Source organism: Neoarius graeffei, chromosome 5 (assembly GCF_027579695.1).
Source record: "Neoarius graeffei isolate fNeoGra1 chromosome 5, fNeoGra1.pri, whole genome shotgun sequence".
Lineage (NCBI taxonomy): Eukaryota > Metazoa > Chordata > Actinopteri > Siluriformes > Ariidae > Neoarius > Neoarius graeffei.
In genome coordinates this window covers 55,040,314-55,058,905 of record NC_083573.1, presented here as the reverse complement: position 1 = coordinate 55,058,905, position 18,592 = coordinate 55,040,314, and the positions used below count along the sequence as shown (strand labels likewise).

At 42.2% G+C, this 18,592-nt stretch overlaps 1 protein-coding gene across 6 annotated transcripts in view; it reads right to left on the bottom strand.

Annotated features, from left to right (window-relative positions):
- ulk4 (unc-51 like kinase 4) overlaps nt 1–18,592 on the bottom strand; it is a 227,467-nt gene that overhangs the window by 30,723 nt on the left and 178,152 nt on the right. For 5 of the 6 annotated variants that reach the window (XM_060922070.1, XM_060922071.1, XM_060922067.1 and 2 more), the window contains exons 33-34: nt 7,254–7,420; nt 5,535–5,624 (exon numbers count right to left, since the gene is read on the bottom strand). In XM_060922070.1, the coding sequence (XP_060778053.1) occupies nt 5,535–5,624; nt 7,254–7,420 (257 nt within the window). Of the gene's footprint in view, nt 1–5,534; nt 5,625–7,253; nt 7,421–18,592 lie in introns of those variants that run through there. The other variant, XR_009654740.1, reaches the window with a different exon arrangement.

Sequence of the window (18,592 nt, the reverse complement as noted above, 5' to 3'; positions counted from 1 at the left end):
TAGAAAGCAGATGGTCAGATTTAATCCAGTTATTTATCTGTATGCGGTGAACCATAATGGTTTTGAAGATTTAACATAACAGCTTATGATACAAAGAACCCTAGTTTTGAGGTCTGACCTTTAAATAATTGGACAGTTGGAGTTAATTTTAGATGTGGAGTATGTTGCTATAATTATTCTCTAACTATGAGTCGTAATTTTTTTCCCCCGACAGACTGTTTAATGTACAGTGCAAGCCATGAATTTCTTTGTCTCTTAATTTGAGAGGACCATAAATAATCAGACACATTAGCATAATCTTTCAGAAGCTCAGCATCTTCCCTGGTAATGCTAAAAGTTGATTATGGCTCAAAACTCTGAACTATGTTTCAAATGTATGGTACTGCACCCCTTTCCTTCGACACTACCAAGCTGACAAAATATAACTTATAATTTTCGTAATATATATCAAAATATTTTTGGCACATTTTAACACAGCATGGGCTTGAGGTTCTGGCTTAGGCATGGTCTCTTTAAAATGCAATCTGTTTGTCCCCCCCACCCCTCAGAGAGGCATTCTGTTCATCTGTTCCTAGGGCACCATCTACTCAAACACACACACACACACGTTCTGCATAATCCTCTCTGTTTTCACACAAAGGAGCAGAGACAGAGGACGTCACAGGGAGTCCAGAGCCCTCTTTCACTGGAAGTGGCTGTGACTTACAGGCAGTGCAGTAAGCCCTGACTGTTACACACAGTCCTCACACACACCTCACCAACCCAGAAAACATATAACGATGCCTGGTGGTGTTGGGATGAATGTGAGGCTGTGTGCATGTATGAAAGCTCATGGCTGGTTGTTATACCCTTGCTGAAAGAGCCAGTTTGGCCGGAGGAGCGTTTAGAAAAGTGGTGCATGATTCCAGCCATCCACACACACACTGAGGGTAAACAGAGCGCCCATGATGCATGGCCCTGAGTGGGTGACGGTGCCTTCTCCACACAGAGCTTTAGTGTTGCTGCCCTGTGGGCTTGTTCCTTCATGCCATCTGTGAGATTTATACAGCGCAGTGCAATGCTATGCACACACCAGTGCCTCGTTTCTATCTCTTCTGAAAAGAACTCTCCTTCGCTCTTTCACTTCTCTCTTTAGTGATCTCTTAAACACACAGCCAAACACATAATCCAGTGCCTATAAAACAATATGTAGCTAAAAAAATCTTTGTATGTATGTATTAACATCCAATAACCTCTTGCAAAAGTTGAACACGTCAGTTTCTTTTGGTATCCGTGCCAATGCACTTTGAGTATAAAAGGAATATTAATAGTCATTCAAAATTCAATATACATTTATTATTGCCAATGAAATTCAATCTATTCTAATACATATTAGCACTTTCCATTAAGTAGATGAAGGGTAATAATTATGAATAATGAATGCTTCCGAGATGCAGACTGATTATTTTAAAAAGGCCACTCTCAGATGTGGTTAATGCAGTTAAAATGACAAGTCTTTAAAATGTGATCACACAGTCATAAATCTTACAACAACTATGTGGATCATTACCAGAACATGGATTTCATATTAAGAAAGTTTTTCTCTTTTGTTTCAGGAAGCTTGAATGTCGGTGGGCCACATTGAGAGGAGGTGTAATCTGTAAAGTGTATAATTCAATCGTACAATACATATTATTCGATTACATATCCACAATGTTGCCTTGAACAAGTAATAATAGTGATACTGAAACTGCTATGTTGGAAAAATTAGACAAATTAAACTCGACAGCTACAACCCCGATTCCAAAAAAGTTGGGACAAAGTACAAATTGTAAATAAAAACGGAATGCAATGATGTGGAAGTTGGGCGGCACGGTGGTGTAGTGGTTAGCGCTGTCGCCTCACAGCAAGAAGGTCCTGGGTTCGAGCCCCGGGGCCGGCGAGGGCCTTTCTGTGTGGAGTTTGCATGTTCTCCCCGTGTCCGCGTGGGTTTCCTCCGGGTGCTCCGGTTTCCCCCACAGTCCAAAGACATGCAGGTTAGGTTAACTGGTGACTCTAGATTGACCGTAGGTGTGAATGTGGGTGTGAATGGTTGTCTGTGTCTGTGTGTCAGCCCTGTGATGACCTGGCGACTTGTCCAGGGTGTACCCCGCCTTTCGCCCATAGTCAGCTGGGATAGGCTCCAGCTTGCCTGCGACCCTGTAGAAGGATAAAGCGGCTGGAGATAATGAGATGAGATGATGTGGAAGTTTCAAAATTCCATATTTTATTCAGAATAGAATATAGATGACATATCAAATGTTTAAACTGAGAAAATGTATCATTTAAAGAGAAAAATTAGGTGATTTTAAATTTCATGACAACACCACATCTCAAAAAAGTTGGGACAAGGCCATGTTTACCACTGTGAGACATCCCCTTTTCTCTTTACAACAGTCTGTAAACGTCTGGGGACTGAGGAGACAAGTTGCTCAAGTTTAGGGATAGGAATGTTAACCCATTCTTGTCTAATGTAGGATTCTAGTTGCTCAACTGTCTTAGGTCTTTTTTGTCGTATCTTCCGTTTTATGATGCGCCAAATGTTTTCTATGGGTGAAAGATCTGGACTGCAGGCTGGCCAGTTCAGTACCCGGACCCTTCTTCTACGCAGCCATGATGCTGTAATTGATGCAGTATGTGGTTTGGCATTGTCATGTTGGAAAATGCAGGATCTTCCCTGAAAGAGACGTCGTCTGGATGGGAGCATATGTTGCTCTAGAACATGGATATACCTTTCAGCATTGATGGTGTCTTTCCAGATGTGTAAGCTGCCCATGCCACACGCACTAATGCAACCCCATACCATCAGAGATGCAGGCTTCTGAACTGAGCGCTGATGATAACTTGGGTCATCCTTCTCCTCTTTAGTCTGAATGACACGGCGTCCCTGATTTCCATAAAGAACTTCAAATTTTGATTCGTCTGACCACAGGACAGTTTTCCACTTTGCCACAGTCCATTTTAAATGAGCCTTGGCCCAGAGAAGACGTCTGCGCTTCTGGATCATGTTTAGATACGGCTTCTTCTTTGAACTACAGAGTTTTAGCTGGCAACGGCGGATGGCACGGTGAATTGTGTTCACAGATAATGTTCTCTGGAAATATTCCTGAGCCCATTTTGTGATTTCCAATACAGAAGCATGCCTGTATGTGATGCAGTGCCGTCTAAGGGCCTGAAGATCACGGGCACCCAGTATGGTTTTCCGGCCTTGACCCTTACGCACAGAGATTCTTCCGGATTCTCTGAATCTTTTGATGATATTATGCACTGTAGATGATGATATGTTCAAACTCTTTGCAATTTTACACTGTCAAACTCCTTTCTGATATTGCTCCACTATTTGTCGGCGCAGAATTAGGGGGATTGGTGATCCTCTTCCCATTTTTACTTCTGAGAGCCGCTGCCACTCCAAGATGCTCTTTTTATACCCAGTCATGTTAATGACCTATTGCCAATTGGCCTAATGAGTTGCAATTTGGTCCTCCAGCTGTTCCTTTTTTGTACCTTTAACTTTTCCAGCCTCTTATTGCCCCTATCCCAACTTTTTTGAGATGTGTTGCTGTCATGAAATTTCAAATGAGCCAATATTTGGCATGAAATTTCAAAATGTCTCGCTTTCGACATTTGATATGTTGTCTATGTTCTATTGTGAATACAATATCAATTTTTGAGATTTGTAAATTATTGCATTCCGTTTTTATTTACAATTTGTACTTTGTCCCAACTTTTTTGGAATTGGGGTTGTATATACCGGAGATATATTTTGCGCTTGAACTGAAATTAAGAAAAGATCCATCATTATTATGTTACATTTATGGGAGTTACATTACATTAATGGTATTTAGCAGATGCTCTTATCCAGAGTGACGTACAACATACTCAGAGCAGCCTGGGGAGCGGTTGGGGGTTAAGCGCCTTGCTCAAGGGCACTTCAACCATTCCTGCTGGTCCAGGGAATCAAACCAGTGACCTTTTGTTCCCTAACCTGCTTCTCTAACCTCTAGGCCATGTTATTTATTAATTTTCAACTGCAGCTTGTAAACATTTTCTGTATATACTAAGCAGAGGGATATATAAAGTCACGAATACTAAAATAAGCTTTGCTCTGTGTGGGGATAAATCCCACGAGAGACACTGGATATTGTGAAAGTCAGAAGTAAATATTAATTTAGACAAATCTAATGTGGTTATTTTATATGGAGATGCTTTTGCAGACAGTAATAAAATTGTATGCAGTAGTAGCAAAAAAGAGCACAAAAACGCACCTGTAAGCATAATCAACCATCAATTATTTATCCTCCCTTATCTCATATAACTGTATCTTGCAGCCAGCACTGCTTTACACTGACTTATAAATATGCACTTGTAGAATATTTTCTTATTCCAGCAGAATCTCCTGATACTGTCCATCAGGTTCATCCTGCATAGTCAAATAAGAAAGCAGCTGACCAGATCGTGGATGGTCATGTATCCTGCCAGTTGGTTGTCAGGGCCCAACGGAGCAGCTTTACTCCATCGTTTCTGGCAACGCTAGCACATGACATAACAGCCTGCAGCATGCCAGTGGCTCTCTCCCTTGCTCCTTGTGACACTTGAGGCATTACGGAAGGCACTGGAAATTAAAAATGGCCTTTTCTGGCACTGATCCAAGCTTTAACATAGGTGTTTTCAAATATGACTCCTAGCTGGACCTCATTACATAAAAGTACACAGAACTTTTGCAGGACTGGGAAAACTATAATTCCTCAGGCTGTTATTGGTTCAAAACATAGTCAAAGCCAACTTCTGTGAAACTATAGTTTTCTTGTTCCAGAAAACATGTTTAATATACCGGTTAGATTAATCAACTGTGTGACAACAAAAACATTGCAAAAGATGCAACACCTGAAAAACACACTGGCCTTGATGTCAGGATGTCATCAGCATGAGTGGTTTTGAGTCAGAATCATTATCTCGGACATACGTAAATGGCCTCCAACTGACAAAAAGTTAATAATTTGATCGCTATTAGCACTGTCATTTATCTTCTTTTCCTCCCATGTTGTTGTTCTATTCCTCCTTTTACTAGTGAAAGGTGTCAAATTAGCACTCGAGGTTGGCTGACATGCCGTGTTAATCAGTAAAGGTTAATGAGTTTTGGACCCAGTCGAGATGTGACTCTATTCCACTGCCTCAGTTTTATTTATTTATATTTCTATACCCAGGACCACATTTCCTTTTTCCAATTCTCAATATACAAGTCTGGTTTCTTAATAAATGCCCAGTAGCAGTGGTTTTTTTTTTCTTGCATACATTTTATGCATGCATATACGCACACACCCTCACACAAAGTGATCAATGCATTCGCAAAATAAGCTTATACTTACAGCAGCACCTCAACAATTAAAACCTTAGTAACAAGGTAAATACTTTGGCTCATTTAGTTTTCCAAACAGAATAATAAAAAGTAGAAGACACAAACGTATGGACATGCAGACACACAACATACAGACACACAAACACACGGGCACACTGACCATCTGAATGAGAAGGCTGTTGAGATCAGTGAGTGGCTTGTTGATGAGCAGGAGCTCTTCTGCTGCTTCAGTGTCTTCATCACAGTCAGACTTTAGGAAAGGACAGATGGACTGATCATATATACAGTATGTGCAAACACAGAACAATGTTAACACATCATATTAGTGTATATACAGTATATACTGTTGGTACTTTGCTGGTAAATAAAAGTTTAACTGACCAAACCAATAACACAACCAAAAAAAACACTGGAGAATGGTTGAAGTGGACGCTATTTTTTTTTTTAACAGAACTGTTTTCCCCCCCCAGAGACGCTGCACTGCCCACTGCTGCTGTTGTTACACTAAAATGTTTGCAGCACACAGTCTACCACCAATCACATAAAATACAATAACAAACTCCCACTCTATTAGTGGAGCTGTCAGCAAGACGTACTTAAGTTTCATGAGCAGGAAGACAGAAGCAAGGAGAGAGGGAGGCAGAGAGAGAAGGAAAAGTGGTAGTTTAAAATAGACACAAACAACACAAAACACTCTGAAAATGTGTATGGCAGCAGCCGGCAAGAGAGGTTCAGCAGGGTTCAGCTTTCTGCTCTCTCCTGCCCAATTTCAGAGTCTTATTGCTGCTCATATTTCTGCCAAGTGTTCTGGAAATCTCTCAGAGGCTGACAGTCTGCAGGCAATGTGATTATTCCCAATAGACACTTGGTCATATCGAATGCAGCACTTTCTCAATTAAATTTCCCTCATCCATTTCAAATATTAATGACGGCTCGAGACGCCGACTAGGAAACTAGGCGGGAGAAGGAGAAAGAGGAGAGAGAGCTGTAATAAAACTGCTAGGGAGAGTCATCTTTTTCTCTTTATCATTATCACCCAAATGAATTTGCAGCCACTTTTTAATGAGCTTTGCATTTTCAGGGAAAATTGATTTCCATTACATATTCTCCTTTTTTGCAATGTCCGTGCATAAATATGTATGGAACAGCATAGGACAGAAGACAAAGAGCCAGAGCTGGGTAATGAGGGCCAATGGGAAAGGCATGGTGGCCCTCTGAGGGGAGGGGGCCTTATTGTGCTGTGTTAGATGTCCATCTTCACTGTACTCTTTCCCATGAGCCTACTGGAGATACCATGCACAGGTGTACATAGCACCATCTGAGCCGCAGAAAACAGCCTATAAAGGTTGACCATAAACATATGGACATGCACATGTGTATGTATGAGTACACACACACACACACACACACACACACACACACACACATCTCACCTAATAATGTGCAAGCTCGGTTCAGCTACCAACATGTTTTGTATCGTTCTCACAGCTGGAGAGAATGACAACAGCAGCTCGGAGTGGAAACACGACAACCACGGTGATAATTCTATTCTAGTCTTATCTGCATGCCAGGTGTCATTGCATAACAATGTAATCGTCAGCTAGGAGAGGACCCAGACATGAACCCCCTAACAGCACGCCTAGGGCGACAGAGGCAGAGAGAGTCTTCCCTAAGGGTGAGTGTGTGTGTGTGAGAGAGAGAGAGAGAGAGAGAGAGAGAGAGAGAAGGGAAAGGATAGCTGATGCTAGACAGCGACAGACTGAGAGATGTTTACTGATCAGAGAAAGTAAGAAGGAAAGACATGTCAGAGTGAAGAGAGAAAGAAACCACGCACGAGCGTGAAAGTGTGTGAGAGAGGCTGGCGAACGAGCGCTCTTACCTGTAGAGCCAGTCGGACCACAGAGGAGAGTTGTTTGAGCAGGAGGTGGATGATGTCCAGCAGGGACAGCAGGAGAGCATAACAGCTCTTCATTCCACATCTCTCTTCTCTCTCCACATACAATGCTGCAGCCTCCATGAACACACCACACACCAGCTCTATTATACCTACAGAGAGACACACTTTTATTATACCTGAAGTGATTCACAAATGAACACAAGCCTTACAGTTGCATCAGAGGCTTACGTACATGAATGTCATGGCAACATTGGGATTGCAATGAATTTCTTTGAACGGATCTTTTTCTATAATGGAATGATTGGACAGCATACAGTACTGGCCAAACTTTTGGACACACCTACTCATTCATAGGTTTTTCTGTATTTTTACTATTTTCTACACTGTAGAACAACAATGAAGAAATCAAAACTATGAAATAACATATGGAACATGTATGGAATTATGTGGTAAACATAAAAGTGCTTTAGATTCGTCAAAGTAGCCAGCGTTTACCTCGATGACGCTTTGTACACTATTGGCATTACCTTAACCAGCTTCATGAGGTTGTCACCTGGAATGCTTTTCAATTAACAGGTGTGCCTCATCAAAAGTTAATTAGTGCAATTTCCTGCCTTCTTAATGTGTTTGAAATCCAACAGTAAATAGTAAATAATAAAAATACAGTAAATAGCCCTAGTCCACAACTGTAGTAATCCATATTATGTCAAGAACCACTCAACTAAGTAAAGAGAAACAACAGTCCATCATTACTTTAAGACATGAAGTGTTGTTTAATTAATAAAAACAAAGAAAAAACATTGAATTAGAAGCTGTGTCCAAACTTTTGATTGGTACTGTACATCTTTAATATCAAAAAAACAAAACAAGAATATGGTGTACAAGCTTTAATTTATTTTGGATTTTCTGAAATCAACACAGACTTAAAAAAAAATACATATGCCCATTTAGATTATTAATTCAGTGGTGCTGAAAGTTCCAAAATGTCTTTTAACTTGCCAAGACCTCTTAATTTCCTGGTAGTGATCATGACTGACCACAGGTTCTCTGTGCCAACACAAAAAGAGCTTGTTTGACAGCACTCATTGGAATGACCAATACACAGTACAATGAAAAAGTCCAGTGAGCTCAGTGCAGATCTGAGAAAGAGAATCATAGATTTAGAACTCAGGAATGTCTCTTTGAGCTGTTTCTAAACAACTGCAGATTCCATGATCTGATAGGAACACTATCTGATAGATTCCATGATAGTAGTTCAATCAACTGTATGTAAGTACAAGTTATTAGGAGCCACTTTGCTAAGCCAATTTGCTGGAAGAAGACCCAAACAGTCACCCTCAGCTGAGAGGAAATTGGTTTGGATGGTCAGAAACAACCCAGGAACCACCAAGGCACAAGCCTGCTATGAACTCAAAGCTGCTGGAACATCAGTGTCATGGTCTACAGTCAAGTGAGTTTTACATCACCATGGACTGAGAGGCTGCCTTCCAAGAAAGAAGCCCCTGCTCCAAAATCAACACCTTCAAGCTCAACAAAAGTTTGTAGCTGAGCACATGGATTAAGAAAAAGCCTTCTGGAGGAAAGGTTTATGGTCAGATGAGACAAAGATTGAGGTGTTTAGCCACATTGACTAGAGGTACAGAGGAACACTGTACCAAATGTTAAGAATGGTGGTAGTAGCATCATGCTCTGGGGCTGTTTGCTGCCAGTGGAACTGGTGCGTTGCACAAAGTGGATGGAATAATGAAGGAGGACTATGGAAGAATTCCTCAGCATAACCACAAAGTATCAGACACTTGGACACAGTTGGATGTTCCAACATGACAATGACTCCAAATACACATCCCAGCTGGTTATGGAATGGATAAAGTAGGCTAACATTAAAGTTTAGAACAAGTCCTGACCTAAACCTTATCGAAAATGTGTGGACTGTGTTTAGCAGTTGGATCAGTGCCAGGAAACACAAACTGTAAATTTAATTAAACACTACCAATTCTGCCAAGAAGAGTGTACAAATTATCTAGACAGAATTCTGCCAGAAGCGTGTTGATGGCTATCAAAAGTGTCTGGTAAAGGTGAAACTTGCCAAGGGACAATTAACTAAATATTAGGTGCGTTTTACACACACACACACACACACACACACACACACACACACACACACACACACACACACACACACACACACTTCACCCTGTGACTTCACAAAACCAAAACTAAATTAACATTTGTGCACCAAATAGTTTTTTTTAATTAAAGATGCATGTTGGCATCTTTATCTTTTATGGCACAGTGAGGATCCTCTTCTTGGACTTCTCGAGTGCCTTCAACACCATCCAGCCCCTATTGCTTCAGGACAAACTGAACAGGATGCGAGTGGACCCCTGCCTGGTCACCTGGATCTCCAGCTACCTCACTGACAGGCCGCAGTACGTCAGGCTGAAGGACATCACGTCTGACACTGTGATTAGCAGCACCGGAGCACCCCAGGGCACGGTGCTGGCCCCTCTTCTCTTCACCCTGTACACCGCGGACTTCTGCTACAACTCGGAGCTGTGTCACATTCAGAAGTTTGCCGATGACACAACCATCGTTGGGTGTATCAGTGGTGCAACAGGAACCATCTGCAGCTCAACACCTCGAAGACCAAGGAGCTGGTCATTGACTTTGGGAGGTCCAGACCAAGGTCACGACCAGTTCTGATCGAGGGAGTCGAGGTGGAGGCTGTGGATTCCTGCAAGTATCTCAGGCTGTGGCTGGACAGCAAGCTGGACTGGACTTGCAACACCAATCACTTATACAGGAAGGGACAGAGCAGGCTATACTTCCTGAGGAGGCTGCGGTCCTTTAACATCTGCAGGAAACTCCTGTGGATGTTCTATCAGTCCGTGGTCACCAGTGTCCTGTTTTACACCATGGTGTGCTGGGGGGGGGGGGGGGGGGGGGGGGGCAGCACATCCAAGAAGGACACATCCAGGCTGGACAAACTGATCAGGCAGGCCGGCTCTACGGTCGGCATGAAGCTGGACTCTCTGGTGACGGTGGCAGAGAGGAGGTCTATGGACAAACTATTGAACATCATGGACAATGCCAGTCACCCTCTGCACACCGTCATCAGCAACCAGAGGAGCCTGTTCAGTGACAGAATGCACCGTCCCAAGTGCAGGACTAACAGACTCAAAAACTCCTTTGTTCCACACACCATCAGACTGTACAACTCCTCTCTGGGGGGGGGGGAGGGGTAACAGGAGGACAGAGGACGGGAAGGAGCAGTAGCCTAGCCTGACAAAAAGCAATACCGGACAATGTGCAATATAATGTGCAATATAAAGTGCAATATCTCTCCTGCCGCCGCCGCACCCCCCTTCTCCCCACCTTCCCCCCCCTCCTTCCCCCCCCCTCCTTCCCCCCTCCCCCTTCCTCTCTTCCCCATATCTTATTCTTTTTATATTTGTATATGTAAATACTTAATTTATTTTAATTTATCTAGAAGTTTTCTCTATTTCTTTTCTCTGTTTACCTGTAATGATGCTGCTGGAATCTTAATTTCCCTGAGGGAACCCGCCCAAAGGGATCAATAAAGTTTTATCTAATCTATCTAATCTAATCTAATCTTGTACAAGAGCAATTCCAGCGTTATGGATGTGACATTTGGACTCAAAATGGCAACAACTGACCTAGTTAATTTTTATTCCTTTCCAGTATTTTAAAATTTGTTGTATATTTTTAAGACCTCTCATATTGGAGAAGTCATAGGAAAAAAAGAATTCCCATAGTACATTTAGAACTCTAGAAAATGCCAAAAAAGACATGCGTTATGGATGTGACGGAAAAAATACCCCATTTCCAGGGTGACTACACATATTCATCAAACTCTGTGAAATTGCAAACAAAATATCCAAATGCAGGCATGCATTTAATAAAGGAGTCTTAGCTGAAAATAAAAAAAGCCTTTGTTTAAAATATTTTCTATTTCAAGCAGAATCTAGGAAGAAAAAATAAGCGTTATGGATGTGACATAATTCCGTTATGGATGTGACGCATCTGAAATAGACATGGCATATGTTTAAAAAATCAGCAATTTAACCACCATAACCCTTTGAAAAACTCTCTAAATATCAGCTAAAACTATCAAAGTTCTTAAATAATATTTAGGATGGCTATTGTTTTGCTGTTTTGTGGATTTTAGCATACATTTCTGTGGCTTGTGGCAATAATATAGAATTGTACATGATCAAAGTTGATTTTAGCTTGGATTTTACATTATAAGAAAGAAAGACTGGCAGTGACATATTAGGTTGGTTACAAATTGGTTCAACTTATTCACATCTGTAAAATACAGGCCTAGGTGATATCTCTGGGAGTGGTTTTGATGTATTACATGTTGCTTTATTTTTGCATGGTGAGGTTGACATTTACATGGAATTGCCCACAATCATTCTGCCACAGAAAAAGAACAGTACAAAGAAATCATTGAAAGCCCAATATTGCTTTGACATTCATGTCCATGATGACATTCCTGTCCTTCATACACAGCACCGATGCAATATCAAGTGTTTATGCAAAGGGTCAATATGAATGGCCCAGTCTTCTTGTAGTCACCACTTTAAAACTTTTCTAATAAAAGTTTTGACTTTACAAGTTGTGAACCAAGGTTAACATTTTTCAGTAAGATGGAAGTTTCTTCTACAGTCCATGCTGTGTAATTACTCGGGGTATAAAACTGAGGCTTCCACATAATACAATACGATTTTGATTTTTAAGGCAGCAGTTCAATATTTTATATCACTGAAATTGCAGCAATATAACATGATACGATTTAGGAGCTTCCTATTTCAAATTTTAATTTAGTTTAAAAAGTGACCAACTTTTTGCAGAATCGGGGTAGGTATATTGTCAATTCACAAAAGATGACTAGAAAAAAAACATCCGAGTTATCAGCAAATCACCTTAGTCTGTAAAATTACTTACATGTTAGTCTGAAAAATTATATTTACACACCAGTTGTCTGTCCTTTTTTAATAGTAATCAATTTATGATAAATTATCATTAACTATATTCCATGTATAACAAATCATCTCATCTCATCTCATTATCTCTAGCCGCTTTATCCTGTTCTACAGGGTCGCAGGCAAGCTGGAGCCTATCCCAGCTGACTACGGGCGAAAGGCGGGGTACACCCTGGACAATGTATAACAAATTATAATCAATAATAATCGATGTGGGTGGCACGGTGGTGTAGTGGTTAGCGCTGTCGCCTCACAGCAAGAAGGTCCGGGTTCGAGCCCCGTGGCCGGCGAGGGCCTTTCTGTGCGGAGTTTGCATGTTCTCCCCGTGTCCACGTGGGTTTCCTCCGGGTGCTCCGGTTTCCCCCACAGTCCAAAGACATGCAGGTTAGGTTAATTGGTGACTCTAAATTGACCGTAGGTGTGAATGTGAGTGTGAATGGTTGTCTGTGTCTATGTGTCAGCCCTGTGATGACCTGGCGACTTGTCCAGGGTGTACCCCGCCTTTCGCCCGTAGTCAGCTGGGATAGGCTCCAGCTTGCCTGCGACCCTGTAGAACAGGAGAAAGTGGCTAGAGATAATGAGATGAGAATAATCGATGTATGATTGCTTCCGCAATTCTGATCATTACACCCCAAGTAGTTCCAGTGTAATTTTCATCATATAGTCTTTCCTTAGACATTTACCAACACATCTGGAGGACACAATATTATCGACAGTTTTGTCTTCTTTCCACCATCACTACAGCTTTCTGTAGTGTAGATGACAGCTGTGCTAAATTATTAGCCTCAGCGTCCATATTGCCCAGTTATTGCCTAGCAACAGTGTTTTCGTGACTTTAACCACTCGAAAGGCAAGTGCATCATGGTTACCTTGTCTGATCAACTTCATTTCATTTGTTAATATTCATCCAGGCGGCACGGTGGTGTAGTGGTTAGCGCTGTCGCCTCACAGCAAGAAGGTCCTGGGTTTGAGCCCCAGGGCCGGCGAGGGCCTTTCTGTGTGGAGTTTGCATGTTCTCCCCGTGTCCGCGTGGGTTTCCTCCGGGTGCTCCGGTTTCCCCCACAGTCCAAAGACATGCAGGTTAGGTTAACTGGTGACTCTAAATTGACCGTAGGTGTGAATGTGAGTGTGAATGGTTGTCTGTGTCTATGTGTCAGCCCTGTGATGACCTGGCGACTTGTCCAGGGTGTACCCTGCCTCTCGCCCATAGTCAGCTGGGATAGGCTCCAGCTTGCCTGCGACCCTGTAGAAGGATAAAGCGGCTAGAGATAATGAGATGAGATGAGATGAGAATATTCATCCATTCCTGCATTTCAGACCTGCAACACATTCCTAAAAAGTTGGGATGGGGGCAATTTAGGGCTAGTAACGGGGTAAAACAGTTAAATAATGACGTGATTAGAAACAGGTGATGTCAACAGGTGACTGCAATCATGATTTGGTACAAAATCAGTATCCAGGAAAGGCCTAGTCTTTGAGGAGCAAATATGGAGTGAAGGATCTTCAGTTTGTCAACAAATGCCTGAGAAAATTCATCTCATCTCATTATCTCTAGCTGCTTTATCCTGTTCTACAGGGTCACAGGCAAGCTGGAGCCTATCCCAGCTGACTATGGGCGAAAGGCGGGGTACACCCTGGACAAGTCGCCAGGTCATCACAGGGCTGACACATAGACACAGACAACCATTCACACTCACATCTACGGTCAATTTAGAGTCACCAGTTAACCTAACCTGCATGTCTTTGGACTGTGGGGGAAACCGGAGCACCCGGAGGAAACCCACGCAGACACGGGGAGAACATGCAAACTCCACACAGAAAGGCCCTCGCCGGCCACGGGGCTCGAACCCGGACCTTCTTGCTGTGAGCCGACAGCGCCAACCACTACACCACCGTGCCGCCCCTGAGAAAATTACTCAATTAAATTAAAAACAAATGTTCCTCAAAGAACGATAGGAAGGGATTTGGATATTTCACCCTCTGTGGTGCACAGTATCATTAAAAGATTCAAGAAATCTGAAGGAATGTCGGTATGTCAAGGGCAAGGGGGAAAGCCTAAATTGAATACCCATGATCTCCAATCCCTCAGATAGCATGGAATCAATAACCGTTATTCATCTATAGTTGATACAACCACACAGACTCAGGATTACTTCGGGAAACACTAAAATACATTACTTACAGCCACAAATGCCAGTTAAAACTTTACTGTGCATAAAGGAAGTCTTATGTTAACTTTGTCCAGAAACACCATTGACTTCTCTGGGCTTGGAGGTATCTGGGATGGACTATCACACAATGTGTACTGTGGTCAGACGAAATCAGTATTCCAGATCTTTTTTTTGTAAGAAATGGACACCGTGTGCTCCAGACCAAAGACAAAAAGGACCATCCAGACTGTTACCAGCAACAAGTTCAAAAGCCAGGGTCTGTCATGGTATGGGTTTGTGTCAGTGCCCTTGGCAAAGGTAACTTATACTTCTGTGATGGCAGCATTAATGCAGAAAAGTACATTGAGATGCTGCCTTCAAGACGACATCTTTTCCAGGGATATTTCAACAATACAATGCAAAACCACATTCTGCACACATTACAAAGGCGTGGCTGTGGAAGAAGAGGGTGTTTGTCCCCTCTGTCCCTAACAGAGAATGTGTGGCAAATTTTGAAACAAATATGACAACAACCTCGTACTGTTAAGACACGTTTGCAGCAAGAATGGGACAAAATTAACACAGGAAACTTCATCACTCCCTAAACATCTTTTAAGTATTGCGAGAAGGAATGGCAACATTACAAAGTCCTAAATGCTTTATGTCCTAACTTTTTCGAAATGTGTTGCAGGAATCAAAATTGAAATGTGTTTTTGTTTAAAAAAAAAAAGAAAGAAAGAAAATTCATGAGGTGAAACATCAAATAATGTGCTGCTATGTTGCATTAAACAGGGTGTTCACACGGCACATATTTGCATCGATGCTGCACCGATGTATTTTGTTGCGATATATCTTACACCGGGGTAAATTTTGCGCAGCGTTCACACATCACAACCCTGCTTACTAGAGAGAAGCGTGTTAGCACCGGTGCAGCCCCACTTGCGGTCACACGGCAGTTTCTGCGACCGTGCAATAGTAGCAAAAACTTTATTACTATAATTTCCTTTGATAGTAATAAAGTTTTGATATCATTTCCTTTTATTACTATCATTTCCTATCATTATTACTATCATTTGCGATAGTAATAATGCGGAAATTAAATATGTGCATGCGTGAAAATGTACTTCCTTTTCCCGGTTGTCATGGCATCACCAAGCGCCGAGAAAACAACGTGGATGAAGACACCAGTGTTGCAAGATATTGCTGATGTTTTCCAGCCCCAAATATGTTCAAATCCGCCAAAATGCACTTAAAACTGCCCAATCTGGCAACACTGGAAGACACGTAGTTCTGTTGTTGTTGATTTTCGCCATTTTGGAAGCGCAAAATACCAGGATGCAAATTATGCAATGCCCGTATGTAATCAACTCTCCTCACGCGTAGCGAGTCTACCCCTGTAGTGTTCAGATGTCCCATTTTATATCGGTGCTACCCCGCAAACTAGCATTTACTCCGGAGTAAATTTCTTAAACCACCTCCCGAGCAGGGTTAGATTTGCACCGGTTTAAGCAGCTTTCAGGGGCTACACCGCTATAACTTTGTACCGTGTGAACGCTCTACCGGGGCAGCCCCGGTGCTACACCGGAGTAAAAGTTGCCGTGTGAACACCCCTAAATACAACACAGGTCAAAGGTTATTTACAAATCATTGTTTTCAGTTTTAATTTCAACATACTGTCAACTTTTTCTGACTTGGGATTTTATTTACTGATAAAGCCTCATAAGACTGAAACATAATTTACAGAAATCAATGTGTGACATGCAATAAAACTAACTACCACAAGACATTCATCTTCCATCTGCAGACCTCAACAAAACAGCTAGATTTCAGAGGACTGGCACTGCTGTACCTTTTATTAATTTACAGAAGGAGTACAAACAGTTCTTTTTGACTTTCAAGCTTACTGTAATTGCACACTCACTAACTATATTGACCTATGAAAAAAGTATGAAGCACAAGATAAAATCCTCTATGAATTCCGTTCAACAACCTTCTGTACAATAACACTGGGCTACAAGTCATGAAATGCCTTTTCTTTCCCTCCAAACCAATTATAAGGTTCCTGAAAGATATCATCTTTCATCATAGGACGTGGAACCTTTGCCGCTTTCTTTGCCTAGTAGCTTTTCTATTGCTCACACTGACTTTGTTGAAATATTAACAGCACATGAATAATCTGTTCATCTTGAAATAATAACTTCTCCTATCTTACGCTCTGCTACGTTCTAGCTGTCACCTCGGATCAGGGGAGCCACTTGAACTGTAGCACTCAAACTGCGATGATTCTGAATGCACACAAAACCTACATCCCCATGACCAGACGAGCAGAGCTGAAGCACTTCCATGACCACAGGCTGGGAAAAGCTTTATGAGGAGGCTTCACCCACTCAATGAAAGGGCAGATGTTAGATCAGAAGATGCTACATTGGAAAAGCAACTACCCTCCAGGCAAAAAAGATTTATGTTGAAGCATTGCTGGTTGTCAGCTCAGATGTGAAATCAGTGAAGCCAACTAGACACAGTCTGGATGAAGACAAATGGATAATAAATAAATAAATACCCCAGAATGTCAATGACGTAGTAGCTTATCTGGCCTGCCATCAAACAGGAAAATCAACAAACAAACAACCAAGTTTTCTTCCTCAAGGAAAGATCTACCCAAAACATCGATCGGAATTGGAATTGGATGAGAAATGAGAGAGGAGACAAAATTCTAGTGAGAAGCCTGGAAAATTTATTACTTTGGCCGAATTATTAACTCATCTCATCTCATCTCATTATCTCTATCTCTAGCCGCTTTATCCTGTTCTACAGGGTCGCAGACAAGCTGGAGCCTATCCCAGCTGACTACGGGCGAAAGGCGGGGTACACCCTGGACAAGTTGCCAGGTCATCACAGGGCTGACACATAGACACAGACAACCATTCACACTCACATTCACACCTACGGTCAATTTAGAGTCACCAGTTAACCTAACCTGCATGTCTTTGGACTGTGGGGGAAACCGGAGCACCCGGAGGAAACCCACGTGGACAACATGCAAACTCCGCACAGAAAGGCCCTCGCCGGCCACGGGGCTTGAACCCAGACCTTCTTGCTGTGAGGCGACAGTGCTAACCACTACACCACCGTGCTGCCCCAAATTATTAACTCATTAGCAAAAAAAAAAAAAAAAAAAGACAAACCAATGGCCAAGTTTTGTGCGGCATGAGGAGTTCTTTCAAATAAAACAAATCGGAATGGAAATCCGTGGAGAATTGGCGGAGGAGATATGATTTAACTGAATTGTGGACGACGGATGCCACACCATGGCAATAGCTCATCAGCCTTATGGCCAGATGAGCTAAAAAGTAAATTTGATGAAACATTACAAGACAGTACACGAAACTGAAGCAAACTAACAAAAGGAGAGTCCATGAAATCTTTTAGGGACCTCAGAATAGCACATGCTCAAGATCCATGGAATGGATGCGTAATATGCATTAGGTTCCAATTCTGAAAGATGTACAGCATGCACATACATGTAGTAGTATATATATACAAATCAGGTTGTGTGTGCTTAGTCGCAGCTCAACAACTCAACTTTAAAAGTAAGCCTCGGGTTTGAGTGTCTATCAGTACGTTTACATGCACATCCAAATCGAGCTGCTGTCGGTAATCGAGCTAAGGGTCCCAGCAGGGGTGCCAGAGAAATCCAATCCTACATGTACACAAGGAAATCAAGCTATTGTGTGAGGTACATTGTGCACCCGAGCCACAGGTGGCGCTACACGCCCCATCATGTTGGTACACTTCCGGTTGTCGTCATGAAGAAGAGCTATTCAAGAGTGTAAACAAAGTTATCAGTTCCGTGTTCTCCATTGCGCGTTTTTCTCCCGTCCATGAATTTTAATATATTCAACTCCTTAAGCTGAATGAGCATGAACTCTGTCTCCTCATTGCTCCAGAAGTGAACGTTTCTGCTCGCCATTTTCTCTTCTTCGTTTGTTCCTCCTGACCTCTTCTGCTGCTCGCTACTACTGTTGTCATGCCGACCGAGGCTGTCGTGTTTCCCGCTTGTGGTCTCGTCACTCCCGGAAGGGGCAGTGCTGAAGTAAGTAGCTCGACTAGGTAGCTCGATAGGGTTTACATGCACTAAGTAGCTCGGCTACAATCGCATAAT